Consider the following 24,633-nt stretch of genomic DNA (forward strand, 5'->3'; position numbering starts at 1 on the left):
TGAGACCACCTCCGTCTTCACTTTCTCACGGTCCACTGGTCACCTTTGTACTCCGCACCCGTGTCCTCATTCCGTCGCCATAACCCCCCCTTTTTTATCCTTAATTCCTCGAACGTCACCAACAAGTGTTCTCGTTTCCTGTGTATAAGCCCTTGGGCTCGCGTTGTTTCGCTTCTGATACCCCTGCTTTTGTATTTATGTTCTTGTGATTTTTATCTGTTTGTTTGCATCCTTTCCATCAACCTGTTACCCTCTCATGCCAGAACTCCCCCTTCAACTGTATATATGTGCCTGTACCATGTTTACATTTTTGTAACCTGAAGAAGTGCAGTCTCGTGCACGAAAGTCTTGTTTACCATGTGTAAATAAATAAGTTGTTCCTACCGTTTAATATCACTCTTTGATTTACTCACCACCGGCAACTTGACATCGCCTATTTTTTCTGCCTTCGTATACTATGGATATACAGAAAGAGACTCGTCCTTACTGTTGTAAACAGGTAGTTGATAGTGGTCTTGACTTGAGCCGACGAGCCTTCCTAAATACCTCGTAATATGATCGCTGTTTGCCTTCTGCACTGTTAAAAACAGTTTTCTGTTTTTATGCTGTTTGCTTTAACTTTGCTTTTGTTTATTTTGTTTGCTTTGGTTTTAAAATACTGCTGTTTTAGCAGCAGTATTTTTAAGCTTCAACACCGCAATAAAAACGAAACGTAGCCAACGTTTTTCTCGTCCGTGCGCTACCCGTTCTGTTAACGGCCACACATTAGTCAGTTGTAGTGCATCATACCCTGTCGCCTCTGCGTACGTAAGCAAAAGCAAGATGGTTCCGCGCACTGCGCGAAGCTCTCTGTATACCGAAAGGAAAGTTAGTATGTTTTGCTCTCTGTATGTTTTGCGCGTGCGCAGGACCACCAACGCTACCCCTTACGTACGCAAAGGCGATAGCGTACGATGAACTAAAACTCTTTTTTTTTTTCTTTTGTCTACGGGCCGTATGTCCGTCCCGAGAAATTCAGGCCCGTTTCAGAGGAAAAGATGGACTGGTGTAAACGGACGCTCGTTCGCACGCATGTGACTGGTTTTCTCATCCGTTTTTCACGGGCGCAAAAAAAGAAAAGTCACGTTCGTGTGTGTCCGGCCTTAAACGAATATGACCGCGTACGAACGGTTATCATTTTGCTCCGAATCATCACTTTCCTCCAACCGAAATAAAGAAACAGACAGCGGATGCGAAATAACGCAATATACAATACAGGAGAGACGCCAGAGACGGAGCATCCTGTTTCACTGTCGGAGATCAGGAATTAAGGCGCGTTGATACGCACATAAAAGGTCAAAATATGCTATAAAAACACAAAAAGCGTAGTTTGCAAACAGTGAAAACCAGGTTGGGAGCAAGTCAGCTTGTTTACAGGAGAACGATTCTTTGATTGTTTCCAGTCGGAGTGATGTCGTTGGGACGTAACAACAAATGACGCTGGAAAAAACGTCGCGAACGTGGTGAATGTTGTGCAGGGAATATTCGAGGTTGGTAGTATTAGTTTGTGAACGAAGGATTTTTGGGTATAGAACATTTGTGACAAATTTTGGTGGAAACATATATAGCTGCTGACTGTAGCGTGTTGAGGCGCTTCTAAAGCGTATAGGAGAAAAAGACGTAAATGTAAATGTAAATGTAAACTCGGTAAATGTTTTATTTCATTTTCTGTATGTCCCCACGTGTAGCCGTCCTCACGTGTTATACATATTGTTGTTTCGGTAATTTATCTCTCTGTTCAGGTTTGGCTTTCTTATTTTGGCAGTTTTAGGGATTATAATTTTCGCTTGAAAGTAAGAGTACAGTGAATGCAAAAAGTCACGCGTTAGCTTTCGACGAAGCATTTATTCTCGGAAATACCTGTGGTTGTGTTCGTTTATTCAACTCGCTCGACCCGAGAGTCGGAGTCGTGACGTGTGAGTATCATCGTACGTCATCGACTCCAGCGACTCGCATCGAGTCGCTGGGAGTCCAGAGCCGTTTATAGGGTGTGGGAGTCGACTCTCGAGCACCTCTAGTGTTGATTCCCCGAATTTTCTAACGGGAGTCTCTGCCAGAGCGATGACGTCTCGCGAGCCTCACCATGGCATTTTCGCCCGGCAAGAGTCGACTCTCTCGGCTCTCGAGTTGCTCGAGTCCAATAAACGATCACAACCCGTTGTTGTCGATACAGAGTTCATTTCCACAGCGTGCATAACGCAAGAAGGGTAAAGCGATATCTTCAAAGCGAGTAATATCTTGTTGGCTAAAGCTTGGACTTGACTGTAGCCACACATTGCTCAGGCATCGACGAAATCAGATTCTCTGGAAGACCTGGTGCTGTAAGAGTGCATGTATGAGTTACTCAGGAGAGGCAACGAAGTTATGGTTGCAGTTACGTGACTCAGAAAGTAATTGAGCTACAGGAAAAAGCTACCGAAACCAAAATGCAATTCAGTTACAGTTACTCATCAGATGTAATTGATTCACTCGAGTTACTTCAGGCGGTGTTCTTTTAAAGTAGCCAGGTATTATGTCACTCGCAACATTTCTGAATATATATATATAATAACGTAAGTTCATGATTTACAAAATGGACTATAGACGATACAACTATTTCCCACTGGTCCTTGAAACCCTTGAATAACCTGGAATTGGCCATTATCAAGGTCTGGAAAACCCTTGATTTTTGCATCTTTTTCTTGTTCTCACGGAGCAGCTAGTGCAAAGAATTCCACGTACTCGGTGTAGGAATACGAAATTATATAGGTCGAAATCACATGAGTTAGCACTCTTTGCAATAGGAATGGGCAGCGAGAAACGAACGGAGCCCTCTGTTGTATTAAACAATTTTGCTATGATCTTTAATATTCAGGAGTCGTAAGTCACGTTTGTGAAGACATCACTGTTGTGTAGTCCCCGTTTTTTCTCTCTTGCGATACCTGCTGGTTGTATATGTGTTTGTGAAATGTTGAAGCCCTGGCTTTAAAGTGTATTTTACATCCTACATAAAATGGCGGCTGAGCTTTAAGAGGTCCTTGAAAGACCCTTGGATTTTGGTTACAAAATTCAGTGGGAACCATGCTATTTATGTGAACAATGGAACACGTGTGCACAAAAACAGAACACATAAACGGAAGCAAGAAAGCACATGTAACACCGATGTTATATTAGCCGCTATATATACAGGGTGCACGGTGAGAAAGTGTCATTAAATTTCTATTTAAAAACTACGCGTGGTAAAAATTTGAGACTTGTTGTATGACACTCCTGAAGGTTTTTGCCACACAAACAAGCGGTTTGCATGAGTGTACCTCATTAATTAGGCTAATTATCTTAATTGAACTCAAAATTTTGCCAATGAAAGGTAACGTTTTTTTGCGTTAATTAGAAAGTCCGTGGCTACAACATGCTATTCCAATCGTAATTTGACACCCGCAAACGTGCCATCTCTGCAAGCCCGTTTTCGGATTTCATCAGTGCCGGCACTATCGGCAATGCCTGAAGACACTCCCACTGCGCATAGAAACAGCATGAGAAAAACAGGGGGGAAAAAAGGAGGGAGGGGACCGGCCCAATCACGCATTTTGTCTTCGGAAGCTTATCTGTTCACAGCCAATCATCTCTGCTGTTTTCTGTGTTGTCCTTTCCTCCTTCCCATACCTCAGGAGGAGCAACTTGAACGAGCGCGCCTTGATGACCGACTGTTTCTCTCGCTCTCTCTCTCTCTCTCTCTCTCTCTCGCTCTCTTTTTTTTTTTTGTTGTTACTTGTTTTCGGGTGCCAAATTTTTGTGGGAACATCGTGAAAGATCCACTATTTGTGACTGAAATGGTGTATGGTGGCCATGGCCTTTCCAATTAACGAAAAAAAAAAAAGTTATCTTTGCTTGTCAAAATATTGAGTTCAATTAAGCTAATTAGACTACTTAATGAGGTACACTCACAAAAAACACCTGTTTGTGTGGCAAAAAATCTTCACAAGTGTCGTGCACAAGGTTTCGAACTTTTATCTCACGTAGATATTTTTTTTCCCCGAAATTTAATGGCACTTTCTCACCGGACACCCTGTATATGGCACTAGATGTGGTATTTATCATTAAAGTGGTGTATGCACCATAAAAACAGTTTATGTATAAAAACAGAAGGACAGGTTAGAAGTCATAATTGATTCGGTGTGATGAGTGTCCACACCACCAGTTAAAATCTTGTTTGAGCATGTCTTTAAATGAGCGCTAAAACTTGTACAAGGCCAGTAGTCATAAGAAAAACGAAAAACCTGATCGCAGTAGAAATACAGCAGAAAGTAACGCAAGTTACAGGCAAGTGTAATAAAATCACACACCCCTGTCCCCCACTCCTTCCTGCTGTCCTCTCTCCATCTGTACGCCGCTCATAGCCACAGTTGCTTCGCGGCGCTAACGCGGACAAAAAAAATTTAAATCACAGTTACCGTTACTAATTTTTGAATATATTTAGGGACCGTAATTAATTACTTCACAGCTGTGGTCATGATTGGTTTCCACGCTGCGATAAGAGCCTAAATGAGCTTGTTGTAAACATCCCCTTTGAGATGCCCAACCTTCAGTCACAATTTTCGTAACGAAAAGCGCTAAAAACCGGACGAACACAGCGCTCGATGTTGTGCGTGTCTTGTGTTCGTCCTGTTTTTAGCGCTTTTACGTTATGAAAGTCTGTTACCAACAAGCCCAAAGGGTTGTTTTAATGAAATTCAGTCACATATGTGCCATTGGGTAAAGATCAGTGTACAGCAGCAATCTGACGTGACGCAAAGCGAACAAATTCTTGGCGACTTTTGCCATCTTGAAGGAAAACATCTTTTTTGTTCCAGTTTCGAGTGGTGTGTACTTGTCGCGTTCATCATCCCTAGAAGATTAACCGGTTGGGAAAGCAGGGAGAAACGGGCGCTTTATCTCGTACCCTTTATCCTGGCTATCCTAGTCGCTTTCTGGTGACCAGTGTTGCCATATCTGCTGAAATCTTGGTAAAATCAACAGAGTATTCTTGCTCAGATACGGTTCCGGGTAGCGAAACACAAATCCGTGTTGCAGAGCATTTTCGTCACGTCGTTAGTTGACATACGAACAAAGAAGTGGTGCTCTTGGTACTGGAAATACTATTTCTTACGTCTGAGATTACTTTCTAAACTGCGAGTTTGAAAGATATATCATGTGGAAACTTACCACTCAGTAGGTACGCGCCTTTCGCCTCCGATATATTGAATTTTTCACGGAGAGAGCAAGGCTATTTAGAAACCTTGCCTCGAAGCACAACGATGTACTCGGTCCAAAAGCAATGCAAGACGGCCGAGAATCTTGCAGTACGGGAGCGAAAAAAATCTATTTTTTTTAATATTTTGCGTGCTGGCTGTTCCATAGATATTGTCTTATGACCAGGGCTCGGAACCGTTATTTTTTGGGGTTCGGTTCAAGTTCCGGTTCAAGTTTATCGGTTCGGTTCGGTTCGGATTCGGGTTCAGCGCAACTAAAATAACGGTTTGAACTGATATTAATCGGTTCGAACCGGTTTACGTGTGCTGTGCTAATCAGTGCACCACATGTAAGAGGTAATATCAGATTCCGGCGATGGCTTGCTCCTCCTTCCTTCCTCTTACTCCCTCGCCTCTACAGTTCATAGGTACAAAGAGCCATGCAGTTGACAGATGATCATCCTTTACTGTACCGAAAAGTGCCGGGAAATGGCGTACAACATACCATTGAACTCCATTGCAAAAGGGTATCGCCAATTTCTAAAGGAAAAAAAGAAAAGAAAAGAGTAGAAAGCGGTCACGGGGTTGATAGGAGTATCCCAGAAAGGAAGCAGCCAAGGCATCAATGCAAAAAGTAGCTGTCGTGTAGCACATTTTTTTTTACACCTCGAGTCACAAAAATGTACAGGGATGTCGAGAACCTTTTGGAGGTGAGGCTGTAGGAGGCGCATGGACTCACCACTTCTTGGTTTATCAATTGTCCGCCCCATGAATTCGGCAAAATTCCGAGCGTTGCAGGGGGCTGGTGCACGGCAATCGAGTGGAAAGGTATTTAGGCGTTTTTACTGTCTGGCGAACCGGTTACCGCATCATATTTTTTCGGTTCAGTTCCGGTTCGTTCAAGGGGAGAAAAAAAATGTTCACGGTTCGGTTCGGGTTTGGTTCGGCAAGAAATAACGTTCCTTCTTCTTTTTTTTTTTTTTTCGGCTACGGTTCAGTTCCGGTTTCAACCCCCTGCCTTATGACTACGCAAAGTTTCGCTTTCGTACGACGTTTCGTTTTCGTATTACAAGCGGGTTTCGTCTGCGGAGCGCATGCTCCCGCATTTAAAAATGGCGGCACTATTTCGAAACTTGTTCTAAAAAATTAATTTATTTGTAGTATTTTTTGCATTGTCGCGCGTAAACTTGAACATATTACATTTCCTTACAATTTTTTTTTTCTTTTTAGGTTCGTACCTTTTCTCGGAAACTGCTCAACGAACTTTAATTAAATTTGCAGCAGATATTCCTTGGGCGAGCACAAAAAAATGCAGCAGAGCGACTTTGCTGAAAAATAATATTTTCATGAGTAATCACTAGATGGGTAATTGGAATTGGTCGAATTTTATGCAGTGTGTCGATATGGTGCTGCATCACGCAATCTAGAGCAAATATCAGGAATAACGGTCAAAACGGTCTTGATGAATGGAACGAATGCTTCCATTAATAAAAGTGATAGCTAGGGTTCCGAGTTTTCGGATTTATCCGAAAAAAAAGAAAGAAAAGAACCGAGAAACCTACACCGGCAAATTTTCAAGCAATTCGGATTTACCCGAAAAACTCCGCTTTGAGGGGCCCCAGGAACCGAGAGCGCAGCAAAAAAATAAGCCATTAGAGAGTTTTAGTAGATCGTACGCTATCGCGTTTGCGCACGTAAGGGATAGCGTCGATGGTTCTGCGCACGCCCATAACAGAAAGAGAGCTTCGCGCAGTGCGCAGAACCACCAACGCATGTGATAGCGTACCTGTGTGGCTGCAGGGTTCGCTTTTTCTCTCTATGTATCGAGATTGCCTTGCATCGCGCATTTCCAGCCCTCACGACAAGGAAGGGTGGCTCCCTTTACCCACTGCGCGAAGCATCCGTCTGATACGGGTTAGAGTCACTATATAAGCTTATATATAGTGACTGTAATACGGGTCGTACTCCATTCTTGGCCGCCTATATTTTGGGAGCTGAGGGCCTTGCCAAGCTAGCTAGAAACTAGCTTGTTGTCCTTGGCTCCACCACTGTTTGTAGATAATAAAGATCAATTCAATTCAATTCTTGTCTCTCGACATTGCAGCCAATGAACAGGGTACCTCATTTAGTAACCGTACTCGACATGAGGACATCCCAGGTCTGCTTGGAAAAGCCAAGCGCTTAGGGTTTTCCTTTTCCTGTGATCCATGGTTTCCTTCCTCCTCAAAGTGAACGAGGGAATACAGATGACATGCAAATTGTCTTCTTGACAAGGCAGCTGCCTTGCGACCAGGGTTGCAAAACATCACGATTATTTTTAATTTAAAAAAATCGGATTTATTTGATTTTAATCAGATTTTGAAGAGCCCCGGTAACTGGCCACTTTTTTCTCCACAATCATGAAATACGATGACACATGGTTGTTACTTCGGTTTCATTTTACTCACATGCGAAGAAAGAAGACGGTTGAGAGCATCTAAATTTTAATGAGACTAGACTTTCGTGCAGAAGGCTGCACCTCTTCATGTCTAACATCAGATTAAGACATCCAGTTCTGGGTGTTTATAACTTGATATTAGACTTGAAGAAGTGCAGCCTTCTGCACGAAAGTCTCGTCTCATTAAAATTTAGGTGCTCTCAACCGTCTTCTTTCTGTTGTGAATCTCTATCGCTGGATACCGTATTTACTCGCATATTTTGCTCCATCACATAATTTGCGCACCCGCGTTTTCGCGCGCGGATATCTGGCACGCGCGTCAGCGACCGTGGCGATTGCTTTTCGCAACGCCGTCTATGCTACCGAAGTTATTGCGGTGCTTCTGTTTGATTGCGCACACTTTCGGGTGATGGTCCACTGACGCGATGGACGATACTGTCACTCGAACTACAAAACACGGAAAGAAACGCTGGACAAACACGCTATGACAAACCTGACAGCACAACATGGCAAAGTTGGCGAGCAGAGCGTGCTTTCGGTTGTCAAGTGCGACTGGCGGCATTTTCCAGCCGCGTCTCGACGTATTTCACCGGTATATATGAGCGGTAGTGGGTCGGCATTAGAGCACTGCACGGGCCCGGGCTTACCCGGAAGCCCGAGCCCGGCCCGGCACGGCCGGGCTTGGCGTTTTTTATGCGGGCCTGGGCCGGGCTCGGGTGTCAGCCACCGGGCCCGGGCCGGGTACGGGCTTGACCACGCCCGCCATGGTCGGGCATGTACGCGATCATATTTCACGAGACTGGACAGCTGAAGTTTCTTGTCACTTTTTTTTTTTCCATTCGGTGTGGGATATCAAGGTATTTTCATCTGAGAACTATCACTTTTTATATGTGATCATGCTTATTTCGTGTAATGGGTCTGGATTTCACACGTGCACTCACACACGTTTGGGGACGATTGGTGCGGCTGGCGCGCTTAAACACCGCCACGAGGGTCAGTTAGGTTAGGTGTTCTGACATATTTCCTTCGTGTGAGAGTCATGCACGAGGGTTAGTTAGGTTAGGTGTTCTGACATATTTCGTTCTCGCGAGAGTTCGAGAAAGGGGAACTAACACCGGTACATGCGCAATAGAGCGGAGATGAGTCTCTCCTGAACCGCAAGGTACAGTGAACCCTCGTTAATATGACACCCGATAATCTGACATACGCGCTTTACGACCATATACTCTTGGGCAGGGATGGGCAGTAATACCCATATTTTGTATTATAATACTAATACATAATACTTCCTAGAAATTGGTATTATAATACTAATACGTAATACTTTGATTCTGAGGTATTATAATACATAATACTAATACTTCTGTGTATTACATGAGTAATACTAGTAATACATTGATACGTAACTTGGGGAGAAAGAAAGGAAAAGAAAATCAGAAATCTATATAATTTTCGCATTACTTATCGAGCCAGTGATTCTCCAATGACGTGTTATTTCAGATGCTTACATGTTTAGCATATTCTCAAAGGGTAGCCCTCTATAGGGCATGCCTTTTCCGAATATGATGAGATAGCGCTGGTCAATTCGATCACAGTGAACAGCTTGCTCTCAGTGTGGAAGAGTCTTCATTTCGTCCACCCTGGACGATAAAATGTGGGCCGTTCAAAAGTGTGTAACTGCCCATAGTGCAACCCCGTACAGGGGCGCCCGGACTGGACGCAATCTTTCATACCACAGAGGGCTTGCAATGCGATAATTCATCTTTACGGACGCTGGAATGGACGGAATGCGAGGAAGCCTCCAGTAACCTCTGGCACTGAGGTCACTCCCTTTGGGATTGTTTGAGGCAAAGGAATAATAGGGACCTTGTTGGTGTCCAGATGTTTGTGGGACACGAAAAATTGCTCATAAAGTGCACCGGTGACACCTAGGAGGTCTTACATATGACCTCTGGGAAGGTATTACACCTTCAAAAGTATTATAATAGATGTAATACTTCGATTTTGTGTATTATAATACAGATACAAATACATTTCAAAAATGAGTATTATAATACATAATACAAATACTCAAAAGTATTACAGTAATAGTATTATAATACAAAGTATTACTATTACTGCCCACCCCTGCTCCTGGGGAACAATGCAGAAACCTCTACAAATCTCCTTCGTTAATATGACAATTCCGCATTATGACCAAAATTTTCGGGAACGACCATGGTCATAATAACGAGGGTTCACTGTATATACATATCGCCCACGCGCCGCTGCGCGCTGCCTTCCCAAGGGGGCAAGCACCGAGCTCAGAGCGGCTTGCCTGGCAGAGAGACACAGCCGCTCCCGTTCAAGTGTACCTCCTTACTCTCTCCACCAATTAGCTGCGTCGTTTTCCTCGCTGCGCTGTGCTCTTTAGTAAATGTAAATACGCCTCCGGGCCTCGAGAACACGTAGAGCAGAGGCGGGCTGGGACCGGGCCTGAGCATGGAAACAGTCGGGTACGGGCTGGGCCTGGGCCGGGCCCTGAAATCTGGGGTCTGGAAATCCATAAAAGACGTCGGGCCCGGGCCGGGTGCGGGTCGTAGCAGCCGGGCCTGAAAATTAGGCCCGTGCAGTGCTCTAGTCGGCATTTTGCCTCCCGACCGTCGGCGTTTGCGCGGTATTTGGGTACTTCTTTCGCACTTGCGCAATGCAGTGGTAACGTCAATATCGGCTCTACCGAAAACCTGTGGCCGGCGTACTAAAATTTAGAAATTTTGCGTTGTTTGAATGTCGTAACCAACGTTCCCGCGCAATTTGCGCACCCCCAACTTTTCCGACTTTTTTTTGGAGAAAAAGTGTGAAAATTATGCGAGTAAATACGGTACTTGGACATTGCTCTTCTACGTACTACGATGTCACATACGAAGCTCACTGGCAGTCACGCCCACGTACAGAATATACCTTGTCCCAGTCCAATCATTTATTTGTTTGTTGGCTGGCGTTCAACGTTTTTCTTCATTTTTTCTTTTTTTTTTTAATTTTGACTGTTGTGCATTTGTAGCAAGCTCGTACAAGATACTCAAAGGTCCAGGCAGAAAAGCAACTAGTAGAGTCCTATATACTCAAATCCCAACACTATTCGAGTGCAGTACTAAATGCTCCCAAAGTAGTGAATTAGTGTAAGGGAACTTCCTTGACAGACCATAACTTACATACCCAGAACCTTAACACTCGTGCTGTCCAGCACGCCGCACATTCACTAAACCTGAGGCGTTTCTCCAAGAGAGGCATCTCTGAAAAAGGACTTTGATGCCCCGCAACATTTAAGTATTTAAGTTCGGCTCTGAAGCCTGACATTTAGAAAGCAGTTCGAAATAATTGTATACTAAGATACCAAATTGTTCCCAAAAGTACTTGAAGCTACAGAAACTTGAGTGGAGTATTTAAGTTATAGCAAGTCTGGTGTGAAGTGTGGCATTGCCCGTAAGCGTTTGCGTTACGATGTCTGGTTGAAAAGGATACGGTGTGGGTACTGGGCACGTGTAGGTGACTAGGTGGCACAAATGTCACCACAGTTCCCCTTGAAGTCGGCCCAACACGCATATTAACCCATCTGTCCCCCACTCCTTCTTGCTGTCCTGTCTCCACCTCTCCATGTCTGTCCACTGCTCATAGCCACAGTTGCTTCGCGGCGCTAACACTAAATAAAAAAATTACTAGGTGGCACCATTGTAACAATGGATTATTAGTCTGAGCGTTGTCGGAATTAGTGCTAACCAAATATTTAATCTTTTGCAACGTTTTGGAGCTCCGTTCTGAATCCCGAATCAATTTCTCTTTTTCGGGTGAAATCATTTGGATACTGATTTAAATCGTGTCGAATATCAGTGATTTAAAACATGATTAAAATCAGCAATTTAAATCGATCCTCCCTGCCTGCGACGAACTCAAGGAGTACCCGGATTTCAAGGTGTTCACATCGTCAGATGATCGTGATAGGGATGCATTGTGTGCAAGTTTTACCGCATTAACAGTAAGCGTTTTTGCAAGGCAACTTCTCATTAGTTTTGTGGGTATGTCGTATGAGTATCAGAGTGAGCCGTCGCTTTCTCCGAATTTCAGATATGAACTCAGTTGTAAAAAGACAAATGGCGAAAAATTCTGAATTCTATGGAGATAATGCGCTAAGAAAAAACACCCTCTGAACATGCCAAGAAATAAACTTCGGGAACTCAGAACCCTCATAGCATGTGAGACATTGTGTCACCTGTCACATGTCTACAGAACGAACTTATCCTGAAGTTATAAGCCACACTTTGTTTGTGGAACAGTGTATTCTTATATACAATAATGGGCTTTGGTGGGCATGGTGAACAGTTTTCAATGTGCTCCCTTGGCTAGATGGCGTTGCTCTTTCAATATGGTAGCATCCATGGGAAAACGGTGGATAAAATGCAATCAAACAACTGAAACAACTACTGAAACAACTGAAATGTTTACACACTGTTTTACCTTGGCAGCAACGTCTCAGTGTGTGTCCGCAAGTGTGTCCGCGTCTTTCAGGTCTGAGGCTCGGTGCTAGAATAGTCTTTTCGCTGGAATGTCGGAACATTCCTTGGTTACCTTGGAACAGAATTTGGTGGTGTACATCAAAAGTACGACCTTAACCTCTGGGCACTCATACAACATATAGATGTTAACTCTTATTGACACACAAGACCCACAAAACACGAAGGACCTGACGACAATGAATGCTCTGTGTCAGGGCATTTGTGTCGTCAGGTCCTTTGTGTTTTGTGTCGCATGGTGAACATGACTGGACATCGATTCTACTAAAAGCGCTAAAAACATGGACATGTAGTGTCGCAATGTCCCGTGGGCATGTGCCACTGATTGGGAATTTTTCTCTAGCTCTTACGGTACTTGTTAGTGTAGGGCATCTCCCCTTACCTCAATTGAATGGCTATCTACAAGAATTGTGTGAGTGAAAATTTGTACTTTGGAGAAATGGGAAAAACTGGAAATGAAATACTGAAAAACTTTCATGCAGCCAAAATTAATCCACAGACTGACCACTGTAGTGTCGCTTGTGATCACAGTTGTTTCTCGGTGAAAAACCACGAATTATCGTTATCATCATACTTTAGATCATCATGCCTTGATAGGGTATGAACATGTCTTTAGATTAGTATGGCATCCTCGAAGATTCTTATAGTTCTGTAACCCCGTATGTCATTTATTGTGCAGGCTTTTAAAGCATTCCACATGCTACATCCGAAACCGAACTGTGCCTTTACCTCCGAACGCATCAACGAGAACGTCCTCATACTGTATACCTTGCAGAAAAGGAAATGAATGGCGAAGAAAAAAGAGAAACCCACCCTGAAAAATTGGAAGATGACAAGGTGCCAATTACGGAAGGTAAGGAGGTAGTGTAATGTCACCATCTCACTCAGGTGAAACGGCAGGTTCGGTTAGTCTAGTACATAGTTTCCTAAAGAGCAGGAAGGTAGGTGGTTGACTGCAAACGTTATGCAGCTGATTAGTCTCATAGGTTAGGGTTAACTATGTGACACAAAACATTTATGAGGTGACCGACACAAGAATTACATACAAGGGGTGTTCAAGTCAAACTGGGACTTTTCATTTTTAGCAAAAGTAAAATGAACTTACAGGCGAGAAATTAGTTTTATTTTTCAACGTAATCTCCAGCTGCACTAATGCACTTGTCTCAGCGTTTCACGAGGGCTTGGATGCCAGCCGCTTAGAAATCCTTACCGGCGCGTAGCAGCCATGATCGGACCGCATTCTTGACCTCGTCGTCGCAGCTGAAGTGGCGGCCCCCAAGGAACTCCTTCAGTGGCCCGAAGAGATGGAAATCGCTGGGGGCGAGGTCTGGACTGTAAGGGGGATGTGGCAGCAACTCCCAGCCAAGTTCCTGTAAGGTGCCTGTCGTGATATGCGCAGTATGCGGGCGTGCATTGTCCTGTAGGAGGGGGAACTCCTTTGGTGATGAGGCCCGGCCGCTTTTGCTTCAGCGCCTTATGTACATCCCTGAGAACCTGGCAGTAATATGCACTATTGATGGTGGTACCACTGGGCAGAAAATCAACATGAACAACGCCAGCCTTGTCCCAGAAAACCGTGGCCATGACCTTACCCGCAGACGGGGTGCTTCGGAACTTCTTGGGAGCTGGCGAGCCTGGATGCTTCCACTGTTTTGATGCGCGTTTAGACTCAGGGGTGAAATGGCGCACCCACGTTTCATCGCACATGATGATCCGATCAAGGAACGGCTGCCCTTCAGTGTCGAAATGGTACCTTAGCGCTTGGGAGATTTCCAGTCTTCTCTGCCGGTCAAACACGGAGAGCTGTCTCGGGACCCAACGGGCACTAACTTTCCGAAACTGGAGGTGTTCATGAATGATAGTGTTCAACGTTCCCACAGAAAGGTCAGTCTTTCGAGCCAGTTCGAGACATGTTATTCGTCGGTCCTTGAGGATCAGGCGTTCCACAAGTTGGATGTTCTCGGAAACTCTGAACTCTGGGCTCTGAGCCGCCCCGGCCGGGATCGTCCTGCACTGATGTACGGCTGTCTCGGAACCGTTTGCACCACTCAAACGCTTTGCTGCGGCTAAGTGTACCGTGGCCATACTGAGCCAGAAGTCTTCTGTGAATTTCAGATGACTTTACGCCTTCATTCACGAGAAATTTCATGACAATTCGCTGTTCGATGTGCACGCTCACCTCATTGTCGGCCATCTTGTCTAGCACGTGTCTTCTGTTTTGCACAAACTTTGGACCACCACGTGGTGAACGCAGAGGCCTGTCGTGTGTGAAAATGACGAAAAAGAAGTAGCGCGAGCCATTTGTACACTCAGGAGACAGAAAGTCCCGGTTTGACTTGAACACCCCTCGTATTTCCAATCAGTAGAAATAATAGAAGGTAGCTTTCCGTGTCCTTTAGGACTTACACTTTTTGGTCTATACCAGTGTTTCCCAAAGTGTGGTCCGCGGACCCCTGGGGGTCCGCGACCGTCTCTCACATTTCAGTGAGGATTTTCCTCTTCACAAACACCCGCTCGTACATGCTGCCCGATTTCCAAACACCCAGAACGTCCAAAATTGCTACAAGAATGCTTCAACGGCTAGCTTCTAATTTCTGATAGAAAAGTCCTGCAATGCACGTTTGTCCGCGTCATACACATACAAACAAGAAGAAGACACCAGTCCGGAATCGCTTCTGAAGCTGTATCGAAAGCACGCAGCAGCTGACGAGGTTGCTGGTTATGCACTGGCTGTGACGGTGTGTGTTTGTGTGTGTGTGTGTGTGTGTGGGGGGGGGGGGGGGGGGGGGGGGGTACGTGAATTGGTTCTCATCGCTTCCGGGGGTCTGTCACCGTCAAAAGTTTGGGAAACACTGGTCTATACCATTATGTAAAGTCTCATAACAAAGTTTTGTGTTCTTTCTAATAAAGTGAAACTAAAGGTGTCAAGAAACCTATGCACCTATGCAGAGTTATGGTACTGCTATCAGAGTATGAGGGAACACACCCATCCCTTCACTATTGACAGTCATGCAAGTTCACGGTTATGTACGTGCTCTACATCTTTATGACGTAAGCTGCTGGATTACTGGTCAGGAAAGGCACCATGTTGTTGCATGCATGTGGAAAGTACTTATCCTTCTCAGGTAGTTAGCAGAAAAGCGCAACAAAACAGCAGAAGTGCAATATGTAACGTAAAGAAAGAATAATTTGACCAAACCACTGTCTGGTATTCCAAATATAGTGAAGAAGAAAAAAATTGTGACCAGCTAATCCACACAGCACTAAAGATAGGAATTTATCGTAAGTAAAATCTGTGTTACAATGCACTGGAGCTCTTACATGGCAAACAAGGTAAAACTTGTAATTTTATATAAAAACAAGAAATTGGGCTAATTGTTGGTAACATTTTCCTGAATCTGGGGCGACATGAACAACTAACCTAGACTTGGTTGTGTTTTGTTCCTATGTTCTACATATTGGACAAGTCTGCATTGGCACAGGCTTCAAAATTAAGCATTAAGTTAATCCTCTGTCATGTGGACTTCCTTTTCTTGTTCTGTTACTGCTTAATTTTGAATTCTAATTTTACCTGGTTCTAATGGAAGAGCATTCCATAAATTTGCTTAATCACAAGCTGTTAAGTTAGCTTGTTAATACAGTAAGTGATAGGAAATGATGATCTGGATCATTATAGCATCTGCAAAGGTCACTATAAACAAGCTGTAATGATTCATTTCTACGAAGCGAATGTCTTACGATGATGACAACGATTATTCTTAGGAATATAAAGGCACTTCACAAAGCAGGAGTTCACAAGATATTCTACGGAATACCTATAGGAGCACTTACATACGTTACAGAAATCACTGTATGTTGTTATGCTATTACAATTTCAAACAGTGCCATCACCATGATTGCATGCTTGTGTTTTCCTTGGCTAGTTTTGTGAAAAATTTTGGTTCATATTGTATGGTTTGGGTACTTTTAAGCACTGTCAAGGCATCCTCAGTAACATCTTTCTGTGCTCCATTCTCAGATAGCTCATCCAGCAACCTAGACGAGGAGAGTCATGCAACAAAAATTGCTCTTCATGAGGACACAGATGAAAATAGTAGCACCCATGCTAAAACAGAGTTCTCAGGGGACACCTACTCCGAAGACAATATCAGGGACAGTAGCCTCAGCCACAAGAAAGACACCACAGTGGTCCAACCTTCAAAGGTAGGGATGCTGTTAGGATTCTCAATTATTTTTACAGGTGTGCAAATAGAAGCTCGAGAGCTATAATAGAATTCAGGTAAGGAAGTTGTCTAGTCGGTAATGGTCCATTGAAAAATAACAGCGAAACAGTAAACACGGGGAGGAAAGGAAGAAATAGCTCTGACAGTGAGCTGCATTCAGCTTTATCCTATATTACAAATTCACGCAAAAAGTTTCGTGCCCCATACTAGTGCACAGGAAATGGGGCACTCACACTCAATGGGTACACATTTGGAAGATCCTTCTTAGGCGACATTCCAAGCTCAGCAAGGAAAGACAGTTCTTAACTGTTATGAATGTTATTGTACTGACATATATTTCTACCGCTATGTATCTACCCCTCATGCTACCAATGCTTTACAACAGCTAAACTGTGCAGAGAAGGCTTACTCACCAAATTTGTGAACGCTAGATACTTGCAAAAATTACTGCATTTACAGTGGTTGATGTAACCGCTCGAATTAGTAGGCTGTACTACCCTTGAAATTAGGAATTGTGACAGTGCGGCAATTAAAGCATGGGATGCAAAATGTAACTAGATAATGGCAGATTTCAGTGACTTGCCAACACGATTTGCAGCTGCATACGTGAAAACTTGAACCAAAAAGTTGTGCAATTTTCTTCCTTTGCATTTTGATTCTTGTGAATAGTAAGTATGGCAGCAGGTAAACGTGTAATTGTGTTTATCAATTTTCCAGATCGAGGCTGTCCGCAATCCAAGTGGCGATTATGTCTGCCCAGTTTGTAATGATGCAACAGATTCACCTCATGCCTTCACACTGCACATTCGGCAGCACAATCCAACCGACCATTCCCACACGTGTCGTCTGTGTGGAAAGACACTCAGCTCTGCTAGCTCCCTAGATCGACATATGTTAGTTCACTCAGGTGAACGTCCATTCAAGTGTATTGTTTGTGGCATGGCCTTTACAACAAATGGCAACATGCACCGTCACATGAGAACTCACGCCAGTCCGGATGACAGCTCTAGCCCAAAGACGACACCCAAGTGCAGGCCTTCTGTTGATGTTGACACACCGCCCCAATCCCCTAAAGAATCTGGCAGTGCTGATGAATATCATGATGCTGAAGATCTCAGCTGTCCAGTCTGTGGCAAGGGTTTCCTTTGCAGATCAGGTTTAGTCACTCATATGGGAACCCATCCCAATGATCCCATACAGTGCAAAAAGTGTTGTGAAGTGGCTGCTAATTACACAGTGTACATAGGACACCGTTGTAATGGCATCTCTGCTAGAAGAAGTGGACAGGGTGCTTCACTAGTTAGAGATGATGCCACTCCTTTGGCTGGGTTTCATGACCTAACGTTTGTTGACTTCTCAATGGGGAAGTTTTCACTGATTGCAAAGTCTCTGTGTGAGAGCAAGGTTCGCCGACCTAGCAGTGCATTCCATGTTTTTGAATGTGAGCTTTGCAAAAGGGCGTTCCCTTGTAGCAGTGCTTTGAGACTGCATGTTTTGTCTCATAGTGGCAACCGAGGAACCTTCTGCCCTAGCTGTAGCTGTGACTTTTCCAGCCCTTCTTTTCTTGAATTGCATCAGCTACGGCATCGCAAGGCTGAGCAGTGTCATGGCGACTACTGGCAGAAGGAACATGATTCTTACTGCAATAAAGAAGATTTCCTTGCCCTTCTTGAGCTACAGACCAACAAGTCAAGCCTTTGTGAAGTGGCTGCTTGGCCATATCTTCGAGAGGAACATTTTGAGAACTATGCATACTTTACAAATGGGCATAATGAGTCAGTAGAGAAGGAATCAGGTAGTCAGGATTTTGCTGATATTCAGTCGATTATTTCAGTCACTTCCAAAGCACCCCTTGCTGCAACATCTCCTGGGCAGAGTAGGGCATCTCCACGACCAGGTTCACCCCTCATAGCAGATTCAGCTTCAGCTAGTCCAGAGATAACAAACAGCAAAGGAGAAGAGAGCTCCCCAAGTGAAGAGAATCAGCAACTCTTCACATGCAAATTGTGTAAAATGTCATTTCGAAGCCTCGGGGTACTCAAGAAGCACGGACAGTTACACACCCATGGGATGACCCCTTATGCCTGCAATGTGTGCTCCTACACCAGCATGGATAAAAGTACATTGGTTCGACATCTTCGTACCCACAATGGAGAGCGTCCGTTCCAGTGTGCAATCTGCAAGTATGCATTCACAACTAAAGCAAACTGTGAGCGTCATGTCCGCAAGCGGCATAAGAAAATGACAAAGGGGGAAATTCGTAATGCAATGCAATACAATCCGCACATGTCTGAACCACCACGAGTGACAGAAACAGCGCCAGCTGAGGTTGGCTGCATGGAAACCATCTGCAAGTACTGCAATGTAGACTTCAAGTTCAATCGTGTATTGCGACACCACCTACGCTCCCTGCACAACAGCTGCAGCCGGAAGCCTTTCTGTTGCAATATCTGTAAGTTAGGCTTCTCCACAAAGAATAACTGCATCAGACATGCTCTCAAACAGCACCCAGAAATGAAGGATAAACTAGCTGAGGTTGTTTCTGCGAAGCCAGTTGCACATAATGAGGTCTCTGATGACTCTTCGAGTAAACAAGAGCAAAGTCATACACATCAAGATCATGAGGTGCTATCCGAGCCATCATCCCCACTATCTCATGCTACAGAAACGCCTAATTCTCCGGAAGATATGGAAATTCTGGAGGAAGAGTGCATTAACTTGTCCAACTCTATGAATGGCTCATCTTCACAGGATTCAGAGCCACTCAACTTGACTACCAGATCATTGAAAGGACCTTCTTATGACAGTTCTGACACATCCGGTACAGATGAACGGGTGACTGCTGCCAAGAGTCTGGTTTCTTTGTCTGAGCTTCCTCCACCTCAGGAAGAACCACTTGACTTGGCTGTGCATGCATTGGACCTAAGCAGAAAGTCTTTTAGTAACTCAGGTAGTCCCAGGAGCTCACTATGTGGTAGTCCAAACAGCAATTGTGTGCTTTGTCCATGCCCTGGAAGTAGCCACTTGTCTCCCAGAACACCTCCACTGGGTCGTCCTCCTGTTGATGGAGCACATTCACCTCGAACCATAGATATCACAGAATCATCACCCAATAAAGTGCAAGATGATGTGTACAAAATGACATTTCGAATGGTAAATGAAAAACTCTCTCCAAAGAATCAAAGGTCCTTCAGTTGCATGTATTGCTCTGCAGGCTTTACCCTTAAATCTAATATGGAGAGGCACATTAAGCGTAAACACCCAGAATTTGCTAGGCCTACCCGCAGCCGTAATTTCATTCCAACCCTCAGCACTCCGGGTGTCTCAAAGCCTTTCTCTTCCGCGTTGTCTGACGAAACTAGGACTGCGCTTAGAGTGGTGCTCAACAGCAAAGTAAACAAGACAACCGATGCAGCTGAGAGCACCTCCATAATTATCCCTCAAGATAATAAGGATGAGTGCAAAGAAATACAGGATCTGTCAGGAAGAAGCTCCGAAGACACGAGCGACGCCACCGAAAGCTCCGCTGACCTTGCGAGCGTTTCTGCACTCATAAGCACAGCAAATTCCCAAGGTTTCCAGAAGTACCTTCTGAGTGAGAAGCCACCTGCTGAAGGTGATGAACAAGCAGAGGCAACTGAAGCCAACAAGATTGAGAATTCGGTACCTACTGGAGAGTCCAAAGAGAAGAAACGTAGCTCATACGCTGATTCACCCAACAGTGTGTCATGCCCCTTCTGTTCGAGGAAGTTCCCTTGGACGAGCTCACTGAGACGTCACATCCTGACACACACAGGACAGAAACCGTACAAGTGTGAGCGATGTCCAATTTGGTTCACTACCAAATCGAACTGTGAACGACACTATGCTCGAAAACACGGCCAAGGTGAGGATCCTACGGCCCGCTCCGTTCCTGATAGACCCTTTAAATGCAACATGTGTCCAAGCAGTACATTCTCAACCAGAGGGAACCTTCGCAAGCATTACTACCTGAAGCACTGGCCCAATCGAAGACTCGGTGAGGGAACAGAATTCTCTCCAGAACAACTTAGTAGTGACTCAGCTGAAGCTATGGAGGAGGGAACTGAGGAAAGCTTTGGAAGCACAGAGTGCTCCTACATAATGCAGTTTTACTGCCCTTGCTGTAGTAGGATGTTTGCAACTGTTAAACAGCTAGAAGATCACATTGGAGAAATGGTTCCAGTCCCATACCAGTGCCACCTTTGTTCTGTCAAGTATTCCAAGAGGGGAGATTGTTTAGAGCATTTGAGAAAACATCACGGTAGTGAGAACGAATTTCTGGCAGCCTGCGGCCTTGTGGAACATGACACAGATGTGGCTATTGCTCATGGTGTGGGAAATGATGGCTCATGTACTGAAGAAGAAGAACCTGCTGAAACACTTCAGATGTTAAACTATGCAAAGAGGAATGCTACCTGTCCTGTCTGCTTAAGAAGGTTTCCTTCTATAGAAGAGCTTAAAAGTCACTTCACACTGGTACACGTTGAAGGAAAACCAAATGATGTCTGTAATGATGCTGCTGAAGACCAGATGGAGGTTGGAGATGGGCAGCTTCCGGGCAAATCAGATGAGGACATTCAGTGCGACCAACCACTTCAATCAAAAACATCAACAGTGGCAATTCATGAACAGAGTGATATCTCCCCTAGCAACTGTGCAAACCTTGAGAAGAAGCAATCTAGTTGTGAAAATGGTGATCTCATCCAGAATCTTCTTGGAATCAGGGACTCAAAGATGATAGATGAAATGCTCGACTCAGCTGATTCAGCTGCTCGATTGCTGGGAGTAAAACAGGTCTGATCCTCTTAGCAGCATCTTGTGCTAGTAAAGTGGTGTAAAATTAGATGAAATTGCTTATTGTACAGCCGCAGTAGATATTTTGTCTGGTTCTATATGATCAAGCAGGTTGTACAGAATTCAATGAGTCATTTTTCCTTTTATTTGATGCTCAAACTCGATTCACAAATGTTGCAAGTTCCTCAGTTTGTTTCTGTGCTGTACAAATGGTGGCTTCAAATTAAGTGCCCACATGAGTTGTATGAAATGGTGTTGTTATAATGTGTGAGCATATAGATATGCAATTCCTTTGTGAGCTGTTCTTGTATGTTTGCATTCTTAAGTTTTAATTCTTGAGTTTGTTGATGACAGTGGTGATTAGCTAAGCAATTGATCTTTTTTTCAGTGCTGTGCATCTGAATAGTGTGCTCGGCATTGTGGCAAACAGCATCATTTGATAGAGCAGTATGGTTGGCCTGCTGTGACTTATTTCATATTTGAGGAGAGCCACAACTGCAAAAGATTTCTTTTATGTACAGTAGACTTTCAAAAAGAATCTTTATATTGAGTATAAGGGTGCTGCCTATATACTGCTAAATGTGGCACATTTTATTTTTGCAAGCCTTAAAATGCAGATATGGACCAAACGAAAATCATATCCAGAGAGTGGGACCACCATTGCTGTTGTCTTGGTACCTTTGTGTGTGCATTGATCATAAAGGGTGCATATCAGATACATTCCTCGTCTACATGACAGGTGCAACATTTAAACTGTCATTACCAGTAAGAAGTTGCTGGTACTGTTAAAAGTGCTTTCTCATGTTGGCCTTAGATTACCCCTGTGTGTTGCCTTGTAGTTTGTATGTGTGTACTGTAGATTATAAGAACCCAGGCAGATTTATGGCCAGAAAATTCATATATTTTTTATCGCTCTACATATACATCAGCATTGATGTAGGTATGCACGCTTCATGCTGTAGAAATGTGCCATGTACTGCATCGTAAGTTATTGCTATGCAAAATTTTCACTGTTCTCAGTGCCTTTTGTGGTAGGTGCAGGCAGGCTGGTTAATTAATTAATTGAGTTCAATTTGCAATGTCAGTGCCTTCACACTTTAATTGCAGCTGTAAGTGCACATGCTTCTCCTGCTATTTGCGAGCATGTTCAGGGATTCCAGCTTTCAGTACATAAAATGTTCATGCCTTAATTCCATGCAACCGTCCACTTGAATCTACCTTGCCATTCTGGAACGCAATCCATATTAGGACATCAAAAAAGTTCCATTACGGAGACAAATGATACCTAAGCAATATAGTATAGTCGTTTGCAATGTGGTCAGTAAGTTTGCAGAATACATTTTGTGACATGTTTAATAAATGCACATGCAAATGAAACAGCTGTACTACTTGCTGACCACTTAATGCCAATTGCATTGCCAGTTGTTAATTTTCCGTCTATCATCACTATTTTTTTGGGTGCTACAAATTGTATCCTGTTGACATCAAAGTTCTTATGGTAAAGTCTATTTATGCACATGCAGACATGCTTTTTAGCATCCCTCATGAATGTTGTATTTCTGTTGCCTCACACAATGTGCCTGCATGCTGCTTTTAGTACAAGGTTTACGTCATGTGACAAAGTCAAAGTATGCCGTGTACGTATGTAAGCACCCGACCTCTCTTGTTCAGGTTACTACCTCTATCACTTCACACGAAGCAAGTTGTTGTAGTTCATATGCATTGCCTTTATACAGTTGCTATGGTGGAATATGCATGGTACTTAGAGTTCTATTTGGCTACTGTTCAAACGCGATACTGGTAAAAGGTACAGCATGCCTTATAATATTAAACACAAAGTAGCACACAGAAGCCCCACAGAAGGAATGATGCGATTGTCTCCACCAATTAAGAGCTCGTTGGTCATCATCTAAGCCACCCCCATACTTCTGTTGGCATTTTTAGGGCTATAGAACTGATAGTCCTCACAGTTTTCTGGCTCGATTTGAAGCGTTTTAAGTCTTTTTCAAAATGCAAGCGAAACGTGAAATGCAGAAAAAGATCAGCCGTGTGCATCACTTGCAAACCTTGGTGGTGCTAGTTTGCAGAGGTACTCAAAGTACATAAAATATGAATGTCTTGGTGTCTCAAGTGTTATTAGAAGCAGCTGCACAGTACATCAGACGTGTCCCATTCAGTCTGAGTACCTAATGCCAAACACTCCTTTTCTCATTTCTCAAAGGGAAGAAATTGCTACCCTAAGGAGGGTATAAGTACTTACCACCTAAGCAGATTCACGGAAGTGGGACCAAAAGTTACTGCTTTGCGGCTTTCATTGAAGTGTAATGTGCAACCATGGAAATATGTCCAATCATACATGTCACCAAAACTAAAAGCCACAGGTGAATGCATAGATAACACATCCTGTCACACACAATGCACCACAAGTGTCACTTTATCTCTACACAGCTTTACAACATTTTGAAATGCAGCCATTACAGAGATTGCTGGCCTAGTCGCATGTTAGATTTCTAGTGACATTAAACATTTTTGTCCATATTCCAAGTTGCTTTGTTGTTTCTTATTATTTTTGTCATGGCACTTAGCCATGTTAAGGAAGTTAGGCTGTGATAAATCGTATTAGAAAGAGGTTAAGCAGAACATTCAGATCCAGAAAGGTAGCTTTTGTTATTTATACAGAGTTTTTCACCCAACGTGATAAAAAATTCCAACTGGCGACGTACTCGCCGGAGGATTGTGGGGCATTCCGCAATTACCTTCTGGAAACTTTTGCCACCATTGAGGAAGGCTTCGGACAATTTTTAATTGCGGGAGATAAAAAATAAATTTCCCGCAATTGAAAATTTTTGTTCTGAAAACGGCAGCGGTATCAGGGGACCGAAGGGACCAGATGTTCTCATTGCGACAACCTTGTAGCTTCTATAATTAAAAAGTTAATTATGAAAAGTTAATTAGGACATTGCCTTAGGAGATTGCTGGTGCCCTCCTAAGGAGTGCCCTTCACCATATATGCTATATTGCAATTGATTTCATCTCGGAAAAATTGATATATATATATATATATAATGAGGGGGGGGAAAGCCATTACAGAAACAAGAAAATGACACTAGACGTGTTTGAAATTCAAAATTACAGATTAAGATGGCTTCTATGGCTGCACGCAGAGAAACAGATACTCATGGAACGATGCGACAGCACCAGAGGACACGTGTTTCGCTGTGTTTGCGACTCGTCAGCTCTGGGTAGCTGCGCATCGTTCGGAATTCGCAAACCAGGGGTCGCTCAGCGAGCGATATAGAGCTGGGAGGGTGACTGAGCACTCCTCAATGCCACAGTGCAAGCTAGTGAATTATAATGAGGGGGAA

At 43.8% G+C, this 24,633-nt stretch overlaps 1 protein-coding gene across 2 annotated transcripts in view; it reads left to right on the forward strand.

The window, feature by feature from the left end:
- The window catches only part of LOC135377922 (ras-responsive element-binding protein 1-like), a 39,261-nt gene extending 15,455 nt beyond the window's left edge, over positions 1-23,806 (forward strand). For both annotated transcript variants that reach the window (XM_064610690.1, XM_064610691.1), the window contains exons 2-4: positions 12,910-13,083; positions 16,249-16,433; positions 17,171-23,806. In XM_064610690.1, coding sequence (XP_064466760.1) covers positions 13,014-13,083; positions 16,249-16,433; positions 17,171-21,274 — 4,359 coding nt within the window. In that variant the 5' untranslated portion in view covers positions 12,910-13,013 and the 3' untranslated portion in view covers positions 21,275-23,806. The remainder of the gene's footprint in view (positions 1-12,909; positions 13,084-16,248; positions 16,434-17,170) is intronic.
- The last annotated feature ends 827 nt before the right edge of the window (positions 23,807-24,633 follow it).

Source organism: Ornithodoros turicata, chromosome 1, assembly GCF_037126465.1.
Source record: "Ornithodoros turicata isolate Travis chromosome 1, ASM3712646v1, whole genome shotgun sequence".
NCBI lineage: Eukaryota > Metazoa > Arthropoda > Arachnida > Ixodida > Argasidae > Ornithodoros > Ornithodoros turicata.